The following is a 13,339-nucleotide window of genomic DNA, read 5'->3' as shown; positions in this document are numbered from 1 at the left end:
ATGGGATAGAAACTCTTAATGTGCATCTCCAGTCTATGGCCACGGGGAGGCGCTGCACAATGCACATGCAATCATGTTATTTTACTGGAGGTTTCCTCTGCTGCAGGTGTTTTTATTGCCAGTCCACAAAACAAGGGGCCAGACTCGTAGACAAAATATATATTAATAATATATATATTTTATGTCTTTCAAGACGTGAGCTCAGAAAACTCCCTCTGGGGTAAAACCTATATTTAAAATTAGCTTTAAAGAATCAAACTTGTCGAGCTGGTTGCTGACACGCGCACACATCATGTCACAGTGTCAGGAGTATCGGATGTTTGGAGAACTTTCACTCGTGACCAGAAACAGGAACTCTCCTCTTAAGCCACGTTGATGTTTTCGTGTCGCTCTGTCTTGACAACTACTCTTGATTGACAGTTGGAGCCTCCAATCCGCTGCAGGAGGAGGGCGCGAGTCCACCAATAGCGCCGCTGTTTATCACAATCGCTTCTCCTATTGGACAGAGGATGACACAGTCAGCCAATCACAGCTCCACACCGGGATTCGCCATCGGGGACTGTGTTTGCGTCACCTCTGCTCAGTGCGCCTGCGTCACGGTGGTTGACTGCCTCCCAGCCAATAGGAAGCACTGTTTGGGAGGCTGGCACGTGCTGAGCCCACCTTTTTGAGTGACGGTTGCCCGGTGCAGTCGCCTTCTGCTTAGTGTGCGAGCTCACGTGATTGACAGGCAGATGGACCAATGCGAAGCCAGAACGTGAATTTTAGATGAACTTTGAGATTTTTGCATCCAATCCCAGAATAGAAACCAGGCGGGACTTTCCGTTACCAAGGCGAGTCTGAGGCAGATATAAAGGGAATAACATGGTGTCTCGGTAGCTGTTTATGTTTAATAAAGCCAACATTCAGAGGCGCTTCAGGCGGGACTTCACACACTTTATTTTGTTTTTTTGTCTCGTGAAGATTTCCCAAGCTGTGTGGCATGTAAATCTCATATCTCACTAATGTGCCAGTCTTACAAATGGAAAGGGGGCTTCACATTGGAAAGGTGAGCATTTCCCTGGTGCTCGTGCTGCTGCTGGAGGCGCTCACCTGTTCCGGGGCTTTATTTGTGGGTCCGGGCACCACCGCCGCCGCCTCCGGGGGGGAGCCACCGCTCGGTTCCCCGGGCTCAGGGTCGACCTCGGCGGGAGATGGTGCGGGAGTCATGCAGCGCAGCCTGGAGAGCCTAGTCTCCCCGGTCATCGTGGCAGACGTGACCGTGGAGGACGACGACACCGGCTCGGCGGGGGAAAGCGACGAGTCTCCCCGGGAAAGTAACGGAGGCGTCCGACAGATGAGGTAACTCCAATGACTAGTTTTACAGTGAAACGACCGCACGTTGGACGTGCGTCCATTATCGGACACCCTGGACATGTGCCTATTATCGGATGCCACCTCCAACAGAAAGACCAATTTTCACGTTCCCGCGGCAGAAACAGTCGTTTTGTTTACTTGAATTGCTTATAAACGTGTTTTTTGTTGTCCGTCTGGTTCGCTCGCCAGTGGAGGTATCAGCGTGTTGCATTGGTTCGCTTCTTATCTTCTGACACAAAAACGGTCTTTTACCCCACATTTATAAACAACTCTCCGACATCCCTAACGATATGACATGGACACAAAGCGTCGAGTCCTGCTGGGGGACTGTCAAAATGCAGAACTGGATAAATGAAGCGAGAACGAGTGAGTTCAACAGTGTGTCCGACAATGGGTGCATGCTCCAGTTAAGTTTTCCATTGCAGGATAAGGTGGTGACTGGATGAGCTGCTCGTCCAAGGTTCCTGAACCAGTGTGCGTGTAGATCTGAGCTTCAGGTCAGAGTCACAGTGTAATGCTTCATGTTACTTCTGTTTGGCATGTCAGGACATAACACCCACCACATTCTGAAGTTTGAGACTAAGAGTTTTTCCTCCCTGCAATTGACCTGTAGACTGATTGTGTTAATGTCACGGAACTACACTGGAACTTATGTGTGTTTGTTGTTTGAGGGTATTTCTGGATGTTGCACTGGTTCCCTGTGCAGGAGGGTCATAGACACATGACATGAAATGAATCTGAGTTAATGTGAGTGTAAACCTTGGTAAACTGTGTAACATAACAAACGTGACTGCTTGCCTTGTTTCCGTCAGTTCTTGGTGGATTTTTTATCTCTGATCCTGCTAATTGAAATGCCATATTACATTTATTATCATCCAACAGTCCCTGTGCACGTTTGGAGTGAGATAACATCCGCTCATCTTCAGCCACTTATCGCCTGCTGGCAGCAGCTCGGCTGTTTCTCAGTTGAGTGAGGCTGAAACAGTGTTTATCATCTCCAATTAACTATGGCTTTAATAGGGAGTTTTGTGGAGGAAGTCATTATGGTTTTGGTGGTTTGTTAATAGGACAGAGCAGAATAAAGCTTCCACAAGGAATCTGACTCCACATGTTGATTGACAGTTCGAAATCTGTGTTTTGTTGTTCTGTGACCAGAGTTTTACTCCTGATGAATCCTCCCGTTCCCATGTGGAAAGAAAGGGAAAGCACTGGGTCCTTAAAGACGCCTCTCATCATGACGCATGAACGTCATGACATGTTGTCATGCAGAAGGCATGCCGCCCTGATGAGAAATTCCCCCGTCAGTCAAAAGTTTACGACTCAATGTAGTTCTGCTGGACCTGCTGCCTGAGCCGGGACGCAGCTCCTGGCGCAGTGGGCAGGGCAGTGAGTCTGTCCTCATGGTAAACAGTGAATGTTGACGGCAGGGTGTGAATGGACTGTTTGAGATGCACTTTGAGGACTTTCACTTCATAATTCTCTGTGTAGTCCACAAAACATGCTGATAAACATGTCAGATTTAAACATTTTGAACAATTCTGCTGCTTTTGTTCAGCCCGAGTGTAAAAAATTAACTTTTCCTAGATCTACTCGGCATGTTTCCCATTTTCGGTCAAGTTTTTGAATCTTGAGTCACTTTGGAGGTTTTTACCAGCACCTGTTTGTTTCCTCTGTGTTTCTTACACTAGAATGTGCTGCTGTGTGTTGCAGTCAGTTCAGTGGCTCTCCAGTTAATGCAAAACTGTGCTGTTATGTCTAAATCTGAACAAGGAGATAAGCGGTAAGAAGCATTTAATGTGTTTACATCTCAAACGGAGTAGAGTCTGTTTTCTAGTACAGTATCCCAGGTTTTTATTGGATGAGATGTGAGAGGAGAAAGTCGCTGTGAGGACAAATCAGAGGACTTCACTTAAGATGAGACGCCTGTCATCTGCAGCACAATATCAGGAGGAAATCGAAAGTAATTAGTGAGCAGTTTGCTCAGTTATTCCCCTGCCAGTCACCTCGGCTGCAGGACAACTCCTGAGCGTTCATCCCAGCGATGGTCACACCCTGCGCCAGCCACCGCTCGCCTCCTGCACCTTTCCCTCCGCTCGACTCCACCTTTATTTATCTTCTCACTGTGGCGTGGAGGACGTCTCCTGATCTGTTTTAGTTTGTCCCTCTCATCTTCAGTATCAACCTCTTCCCTTCAATCATTATCGTCTGTTTAAATATGTCTGTATGTTTTCTTTTGACCTAAAAAAACAACCCTCACACACTCTCAGTAATAAGCCGTGGGTCTTTAATGTAAACATCAACCAAATAAAGAATTAACACAGTGGCTCTGAAAGCAGATGCACATCAATGAACAGGTGATTATTTATTAAAAAGCGACAGAGTTGACACACAAATTATACCATAAAAGGTTATTAAAGGGTCAGAACACAAAGCCCTGTTTGTCGAACTGTTTTTCTTTTTCACATGTTTTCTTTGTCTTACTCTTAAACGGCTTGCCCTTACCTTCACATTTACACGTTGCTATTTAATGTCATCCCCTGAGTATATGCTGTACGCCACGCTCTGTTTCCATCCGTCTGCCAGCTGCTGAACTTTACGATGTCTGAAACATACAGCAGGATTTAGTATTCCTCCTCAGATAGCCCAATTTAGGGAGAGAAATAACAAACAAACATTAAATGTCAGCTAAAACAGTTAAAACGAACACAACAATGACGATTGAACAGTTATTAACAAAGATCTCCCAGGCAGTGATGGTGAATACTATTGTCAAATTGAATAATGAAGTGGAAACAAGCTATATATTTATATAACTATAAATCTGAAAGCGTCTGATGGCTGTAATCATCATGATGTGTTGTAATTATTAGATCAGCCTTTTGAAAATTGATTTATTTTCTGTGAACGACCTTTTGAAGACTTTCCAAGTCAAAGAGTCCTGTGACAATAACGTGAACAAAACTCTACATACTGATTAAAGTTGATGTTTGGATACAGATGGATAAACGCTGTGGAATATTCCCAGTGTTTTGATGACAGTCCTGTTTGTGCTCCTGGTTTAAAGAAAGTGGCTCTTTGTTTTCTGATCGTCGTCTCTGTGAGCAGCACTTCAAACACACTGACTAGTTCTCTACCAAGATGTCTGAGATTTTTGAGTTTGTTTCCACCTTTCTCCCTCCGCCCTGTATCCTGTAATCTATAAATATTCTAGCTGTTTGCTTTGATGGGCCTTCGGTTGTTAACGGGAGCTGCTGTTGTTAGTGCTGACAGCTGTCACCTCACGTTCACCGCTGTCATCTTTATGTCAGGAACTCCGCTCTGCAGACTCTTTACAGCCGTCTCGCCACATACATCCATACATACATACGTGTGTGTGTGTGTGTGTGTGTGTGTGTGTGTGTGTGTGTGTGTGTGTGTGTGTGTGTGTGTGTGTGTGTGTGTGTGTGTGTGTGTGTGTGTGTGTGTGTGTGTGTGTGTGTGTGTGTGTGTGTGTGTGTGTGTGTGTGTGTGTGTGTGTGTGTGTGTGTGTGTGTGTGTGTGTGTGTGTGTGTGTGTGTGTGTGTGTGTGTGTGTGTGTGTGTGTGTGTGTGTGTGTGTGTGAGAATCATATATGTGACGGTGCTGCCAGGTTTGATGCCTCCTCCTCACTCCTCGGTCCTCCGGGGCCTCCGCCACCTCCTCCACCTTTGGGAGCACTTTGAGGTGAGAGGAGAGAGGACAGCAGCTTTGTTTGAACCTACTTGCCGCCGCCGCTCCGTGCCCGCCCTCTGTACCCGCCGCCACCTCCCCCCCACACCCCCACACCCCCTCAGGGCCGTGGAGCTGCAGCAGCTCTTCTGGGCCGCCGTGCTGGCAGGCTGCTGGCTCCCACCAGCCCCACTGCTTAGCAACAGCCAATCGGCCAAGACGGGCAACTTGTTGGCCAATTGCGTCCTTGAGTCGGACTAGTGCTCAGAATTTGAGTTGGCCACATGGGTCTGGCTATAGTTAGGTAAAGGATGAAGTGAGTTCTTTTTTTTTCGGGGGGGGGTGAGAAGTGGAGAGTTCATTTCCTTGTAGTGTTTTTTTTATTTTTTTTTTTTTATCACATTGTTTCTGTGGGCGGCCCTGTAACCAGGGAGATGTTGTGGGTTTTATTAATAGATGCTGTCCCTAAAATAACAGGTCATGATGGAAGATGATTGAACTCTTCCTGGGAAGTTTTAGTTAACTCACTTCTGATAACCTGCTGCTTGTCATTTACCAATAAGATGTGAATACATAATTCCCACGTCAGATAAGCTCTTTAAATCTATTTCATGTGTATTATTTTATTTTTCTTTGACATCATGTTGAAGATCGATCAGAGCTTGTCTGTTGACATGGGATGACCTCCAGGCTCCATGGGATGACCTCCAGGCTCCATGGGATGACCTCCAGCTTTTCTTTGCACTTGATGAACTCTCCTGTGATCGACCAGATCATTTATAACCACGTGTAGCAACAGATAAAATAATGTCTTTATGAACGTGAGTGCAAGACAGAATTGGTTGTGATCATCAAATGGAGTGATTTTATTAGGTCAGTGGCTATTTTGGTAAGTCGGCGGGCCCACGTCTTGCAGCACTGCAGTATGGGTGGGGCCGAGGCGATAAGGTGCGATACTCCAAAAGAGGAGAGCGAGAGAGGAAGAGGAGGGGGGATGAAAACATCAGAGTTAGCTGGTAGTTCGTGGGACCACGCTGTCTTGTTTTCACTCTCATCGGCTCCTCACTGCTTAGCAACAACCAATCAGATCCCAGGATCTGAGCCGCGTCGCCGCCAATCAGCCGGCGGGAGCGTGGCGCCATAGAGTTTGGATTTCACCACGTGTGAGAGCGTACGGGTTGGAGCGAAGAGCGCACTGCTGCAGGAGGGGAGAGAGAAAGTGGGAGGACAAGAGTTTTAAATGGTGTGTTTTTCCTGCGTCTTGTCAGAGATCAGCCACACCCTTCGCTCTGTGCTGCAGTGACCCTGCAGGACGTCGGTACGGCCGACTGTCAGTCACCCTGGGACGGAGACCTGATCACTGTTTATTTAACAGGGTCAGATGATGGTTATATAAACCTGCTTAAGTACTGCTGTTATGTCATTTATGACTAACTGGCAGAATTACAGATGGGTTTTTAATCTGCTGTGACTTTTGGCTTTCTTTCTAATCTTAATGCAAATGTATTATCTGGAATATGTTTAAAATATTCTCCACTGTTTTTCTTCTTTCTGCTGTACATGTGAAGTGTGCGGAGGAAAGCACCTGACCTCCTGCCGCTGCAGCTAAAGATGCTGGGTGCGGCCATAACTTTCGCCCCACGTGCTCCCCACGCTCTCGTATTGTTGTCCTGCTGCACGGCGGGCCGAGCGGCAGCTACGAGGCAGCAGAACTCCACACTCCGCCGGGCGCCCGGCTGCTTGCTGTTGCATGGTTACAGCCAGTCCTGCCCCGCCATTGGCTGCGCGTCTGCAGAGCCGCGCAGCCGTTGGCCGAGCCGGGAGAGAAGTGGCGCACCCATTGGCTGCGGGGAGGCGGCAGGCCGTCTGATTGGTCCTGCTCGCCGCCTGGCGCTCCTTGGAGACTCGGCCTGTGTAAACATCCTGGTTGTTTCTTTCAATGGAGTGTTTACAGCAGCTCAGATGTGCCGGTGTGTGCAGACGGAGGATGGGAGTCTCCGAGGAGCCGGGTCTGGAGAGAGCCAGCTAATTGGCTCCCTGCTCCAGCACAAGCTCTGTGATTGAAGAAGCGCTCGGCATTATTGTGACACTTCGACAGCATTAACAGGCGAGCACGCTAACAGCCCTCAGCCTGTTGGCAGCCTCCCCTCTTTCTCCCTCTTTATTCTGCCTTGAATGCCTTCTTCAGCGTCTGCGCCGCCTGCTTCTGTCACAGTCAGCAGCCCCTCGGGCTACATGTTATCCCTTTGGTGACGAGCGGCGCTGCAGTGTCTCGGGGCCCAGACGTGGAAAATAAATTGCCCGTAGTTGTAAAAGCTACAGCGGCTGTTTGTTTTGTTTGTGTTGTTGTTGTTTTAACAGAAGGATGTTTCTGTAGCTGCTCCTCCTTGCTCCCTTCCTCCACTTTCCTCAATTAACATTGTGATACCTAAGTTGTAGAGTTAACCCCCCCCCCCCCCCCCCCCCCCCCGATCTGCAGCCTCCTCCTTTATCTGGAGTACAAAGAATCCACAAAGGCTTTGATCTGCTGTCGGAGTGAAGCCTCCTATCTCTGGCTTACCCCCTCTCCATCGCTCAAGTTGAACTCGCTGCTCTCTGACTTCTTCCTCACTTCTACATTCACAGCGTGACTCTGAGGGGAAGAGGCGGGGCCGGCCGAGCCGAGGCCGCCACAGCTTCCACCGCTCGCCGAGCCCACTGCTTAGCAACAACCAATCAGCCTAATATTTTTGGCAGGCTTCCGCAGCCAATTGAGATGGTGCGAGCGGGCTTTGGTGCTGTGTTTTTATTGGCTGCTGGGAGGAAAAACAATGTTTTTCTTAGTGCTCCACACTTCAGTGCTAGTGGCGAGGCTGTTCATGCTAAGAGCAGATTTGGGGAGATAATCTTGGCTTTGATGGGGCTGAAAGACACATGGTCCATTACTGTTAAGAGATCCCATTTGCATTTTTATGCAATCTTTCCAGTTCCAGTTGAGCTGAAACCACAAACTGTACCAGAGCAACAAATGTAAGAATCCCTGTGAGTGTGTTCACTGCAGGGAAACATGAGAAAAACCTTCCTGAACATTGATCTGCAGGCCCAGAAACAATCCATGTCTTTGTTTCCTAAAGCTTACACATCCTTGAACATGCTCCTGCTCCTTCATGTTTTCACACTGTTCAATAGGTGAAATCAATACCTTATTAAAATCAGTCAATGCCTGTTTAAAACGATGCTGTCACAGACAGGAGAACGGTTGTAGTTACTGCTGGATTTTGTCAGTCTGAGCTGGTAAAACGCACCACCCTCAGTCTGTTTTCCTTCTCTGTGGTTGCCTTTGAGGGAGGCAGTTGAACCCCACGAGTCCCAGCTGTGTGGATCTGCTGGGAGACGGCGCGTCTGCTCAGCAGACCTTCACTGGTTAAATAAAGCTAAAAGCCTCGTTGACAGATACAAATCAATAGGCAGGATGCGGCTTCCACCAGAGCTCTGGACATGACTGACAGGCGGTGCGGCAGAAATCCTCCGGGTGGGGCTGGACGCCTCATTTAAGTCTCATTGTCACCAAAAGAAATGGCTCCGGAAAAACTGTTAACAAATATTGCAGTGTCGGTACTAAAACAGGAATTAAACTCATTATGAAGATTAAACCAATCACCAGTAAAGGTTTTTTTTTTTTTGTTTTTTTTGGGTGGAGCAAGGGAATTCATTGGAGGGGAAAGAGTTGTAAAAATCCATCACAACAATGCTCTAAAAACCTTCTCTCAGGGGTAAATGGCTCTGCTGGAAATCCTGGGGCCATACATCATGTCAGCACGCGGCGTCCACCCCCTGCATCTTATTCTCCTCTGCCGGCACACCGCTCAATGAAATGTGCTGAAAATACATTCATGTGTCTTGTTTTGTGAGGTGGAATTTTATGTGTGTTTCAAAATGTTTGATTCATCCCTGAACATGCATTTATACAAGCACACACAGTGTTGTTTACTCAACGGTATTGATATGGAGTTTCCCTCTCGAGAAACGGATTTCCTGCCAGTGTTGGAGAACTCAGAGGAGAGCCAAGAGCAATTACAAATCTGTGGCTTCTCAATGAATCACTCAACAACTTCTCGTTTATGCTAAAGCTCGTCTAGCGATTTACATGGAAATATTTGATCTGATAGTATGGCAACAACAAAAGTAGTGAGGAGGCATCATTTCCTGTTGAAATAGTGAAGAGCTCAAGAGCAGCATAAAACTGGAGATAAAAACAAACAACAACTACCCCAAAATGACTTAAATCTTAGGCTGCACGGTGGTGGAATCGAGGTTTTTTCAGGAGAGAGGATGATGTCTAACTTAAGATCGGAGGCAGGCAGCGCTGGTCTGTGAGGACATTAACACCCGTTTACCCCGTAGTTTCATTTAAACCCACTAGTGGCTCAACATTAAGTCAACATAATGTCCTGTGTTTCCGACATGGAAACAGACATCGTTTTCAAACTGTTGCCATGTAAACGCAAAACTTTTCTGAAACAAAAACGAGTTTTCTTTTGAAATGTTGTTGTGGAACTGGGATCTACACCCCTCAAACACCGCCCGCTGCTCCTGAAACCTTCCATCAACTCAGTTTCTGTTTTTTTATTGAGCTTCTACTCTCAACACTGCCCCCACGACTCCCAGTGGTACTGCAATATTTACTCCATCTGTAAACTTCAAGAAAGCCAGAAATGGCTCTAACTGTGTGAGCCGTAGGTTGGATAGAGCGATAAAGAAACCGGATGGACGGATGGGTTATGAGTTGGTTTATGACTCAATGGGTGATTTTTATTATCACAGATGTATTAACTGATACATACAGGAAAAATGACTGAAAAATATCACCTTGTAATTCTACTGGTATGCAGTGTAACATGTGTTTTTGTAAATACTAAATGTATATTAGTTCTTATTTAATACATTTTGTCATAAAGTATGAAAACTACACTTTAACCGGATGTTGTGGGTTTTTAATTTTTACTTCATTTGGTCCCCCTTTGAACAAATAATGTGTTAAAGAAACATTACTGATGACGATGTTTATGTTTGAGAGAAATAAAGGCGCTTCAGGACCCTGCTTTCTCTGTGGAACTACACATTAATAATCTGAGTTATTGTCTGAGAAGATGACCTGATAAGCTGGTTTGAACTAAGTTCACTCCCCTCTGCCTCCCTCGCTCAGGTTTATAGCTCCTACATCTTCCTCCTGTCCTCAGCCTGCACATTACACCAGATCACATGTTTGCCTTTCACTGTGCCAACTGAGAATTAACGGTTTTACACATCACGATGTGTGGGACGTCTTGTCAGGTTTTAATATTCAGCTTTAATCAACATGAGCGGCCGTGGACAGGGCGGTCTGTCGGGGGCCAGATGTGCTGTTTCCAACTGCTGAAGGTCACCTTGGGTGCAAAACGAGGGCAGACATCTGAGCAGAGACAACATCTGCAGCAGCACTTAGCAATCCTTCGCCCTTTAGTGTCTCTTCTGTGATGGCGTTGGACCGAAACCCCCAGTGACAACAACAAGGACAACGCTGACTTTTATTCTTTCTTGATTTGAAATGCAAAAACAACTTAACAAGTGAGGCAGGGCTAAAAGGCTGTGGGCCCGCCGTGATTTAAAGCTGTGTCTTCAGACTTTCTCCAGTGTATTGAAGTGTGTGTGTGTGTGTTGTGTTTGTAGGTCTCTTGTGATCATCAGTACCCTGGACGGGCGGATCTCGGCTCTGGATCCTCACAACCAGGGCAGGAAGCAGTGGGACCTGGACATCGGCTCATGCCTGGTGTCCTCCAGCCTCAGCAAACCCGAGGTAGAGTGCTGCATAGACACAGCGTCTGCCCGTCCACGTAAACTCTTGCTCAAAAAGATCATCCCCTACTCCGATACAGCCTCACGAGACAGTACATGTACACACAGAGGTCTACCACCACATGAACAAGCAATAATAAAGTGTCTACATAATTAATATCATCTCAATGATGAAAAAGTCATCTTCCACCCTGCTTACATGGGTGAAAGGTTAAGATGCATCTTTTTCCTGAAAGCGATCCGCGCTCTCCTCGGCTCCCCTCAGCAGACTGTAAGACCAGTAATTGAACCCGGTACACTCCGAAGGAGTCGGTCCAGGGCTGCTGGTGCTTATGTTCATTTCTTACACCACAGCAGACACTCACTACTCCCCCTCATAAATCCCAAAGTAGCAGCTTCGCCTGGAGGATTAGCCTCTTTGTTGACTGTTGTGCTTTACACATACGAGCGCAGCCAGACCCTCGCCTGTACATGTATACAGAAGCTTAAACCGCCCACACCGACATGCTGAAAGTGAAGCGTAGCCCAGAGCGAGACCAGCGCGCCGCTCGCTCGCTCACTGGGATGCTCGTGGAGACGGGCTCGTGGTGGCTTTGATGTGGACTCGCTCTGTAAGAGTTTGGCCTCAGGGAGAAAGCCTCTCATAACTAACAAGGGTCCGGGAGGCTGCTGAGATCAGTTTAATGTGAGTCTGTTTGAATGTGAAGGAACTCTGGCTGAGAAACATGGCGACTTCATTAGTGTCCTGTCACAGAAAGCCATTTAAAAGTGGTGGATGATGTATAACGGTTCGGACAGGTAGCGAATCTTTATGGAGAAGTTTCGCTCTGAGTGTGATGTGCTCTTTTCTTCCACATAAAGATTCATTGAAATCCTCTGGCGCCGGACCACACAAATAAGTAATGAGCAAGTTACCACTGGAAAGTAGACTGAAAACCAAGAAGAGGTTTGCTCAAAATTCCTCCTTCTGTGGAGGGGAGCCGATCCCAGCCAACACCGGCTGAATCTCTTCAAAATGAGCAGCTTCAGGAAAAAGAGATGTACTATAGAGGAATGTTATTGGAGTATTGAGGAACCTTTCATGTGACTGTGTGTGTTTCTGAGCGTCTTCGCAGTTCACTGAATAACAAACCTACAAGGAGGGAATGGATCAGCCGCTGAAATTCACAATGTAAAAAAAGGAAACCTTGGTGGTGCTATATGGTTAAAAACTGCTGCGCTTAAAGACATGAATTCATTAACCTTTTTGTTTCGGGAGTCCTCTGAGGTTACAGGGTGGAGAACCCCCTAAAGGTTCCTCCAAGCACTTACAGATAACTCAGCACAGCTTCCAACAGAAATTTAACCTTGAAAAGGAAGTGGTAGCACATTATACTTCTTAACACAATCTGGATCGTTGTATACAAAACACAGTTTCTTGGTTTACTTTTGATTTTCTGTGTGTTTTTTTTTTAAATTGTCTTTATTTAGAGTCACTTAAAAACAAATACAAAACTTTCATCCTAAAAATGACATTAGACGTGATCCTCTTCTTTTTTAAAATGAATAACACAAATGCAGAACATGGGGTGTTTGACACTGTATGAAAAAAAAGGAAAATAGGGGTTGCTTACTTTACAGATAAAACAATTACAACAATGAGCAATCTAAGTGGAATATATTACAGAAAACAACAAACAAATTTATCAAACGAAAAACGGTTGTTTTGGGGCAATGAACTTTTTCCAGTCTTTCCAGTTTTAGTTGAATTTTGCTTCCTGAAGCCTTATAGAGGAAGTGATTCTCTCCATTACAAAGATTTCATAGGTGATATCATGCCGTTCACTAACAGATGGGTCGTCTGGTTTAAGCCATTTTCTTGTTATTGCCTTTCTGGCCGCTAGAGTCAGTATTCCAAATAAGCACTTGACATTTGTATTTGTGGATGTGGATTGTAGCAAGCCCTAAAAAAAAGTTATTTCCAGTTAAATTTAATTTGTGTTTCCAATTATAGCAACTATTTCTTTGTGGATCATGAGCCAGAAAGTGATTACTTTTGGACAGGCCCAAAATAGGTGAAAGTGGTTAGCTTCCTGGGCTCCACATGGAACTTTTGAGCAGGAGTGATAAAGAATCTGCTCAAACTTTTCCAGCCAAATGCCCTCCATGAGGTTGATCATGATATCTGCCACTGAATTTCACAGCACTTTTCCCAATCTTCCGCTGTCATACAGCTATTGGTTTCCCTTTCACATTTTTGTTTTATGTAAATGCTGCTTGTTGTTTTAACCTCCTGAAGTGTCTTATAAAATCTTGAGATTATTTTGAGCACTGAATCTTCCCTGTAAGCACTTACAAGAACTTTCAGTATTTGATTTTCAAGTACTTTCTGTCGGTTAGAGATAAAGCTGTTTAAGTGATGTTGGACCTGGAGGAATCTAGAGTGGTCACTGTTCCTCAGTTTCTCAAAGCTGCTCAGAGTGCCTTGTGAAAGAAGATGCAG

The 13,339-nt window shown here is 46.0% G+C and overlaps 1 protein-coding gene across 2 annotated transcripts in view; it reads left to right on the top strand.

The window, feature by feature from the left end:
• Positions 1 to 835: 835 nt before the first annotated feature.
• Positions 836 to 13,339, top strand: part of eif2ak3 (eukaryotic translation initiation factor 2-alpha kinase 3) — a 37,324-nt gene continuing 24,820 nt past the window's right edge. For both annotated transcript variants that reach the window (XM_080480448.1, XM_080480447.1), the window contains exons 1-2: positions 836 to 1,341; positions 10,732 to 10,858. In XM_080480448.1, the coding sequence (XP_080336574.1) occupies positions 1,022 to 1,341; positions 10,732 to 10,858 (447 nt within the window). In that variant the 5' untranslated portion in view covers positions 836 to 1,021. The remainder of the gene's footprint in view (positions 1,342 to 10,731; positions 10,859 to 13,339) is intronic.

Source organism: Lipophrys pholis, assembly GCF_963383615.2.
Source record: "Lipophrys pholis genome assembly, chromosome: 14".
Taxonomy (NCBI): domain Eukaryota; kingdom Metazoa; phylum Chordata; class Actinopteri; order Blenniiformes; family Blenniidae; genus Lipophrys; species Lipophrys pholis.
The sequence above is the reverse complement of the archived record's forward strand: the minus strand, read 5'-3'. Positions and strand labels throughout refer to the sequence as shown.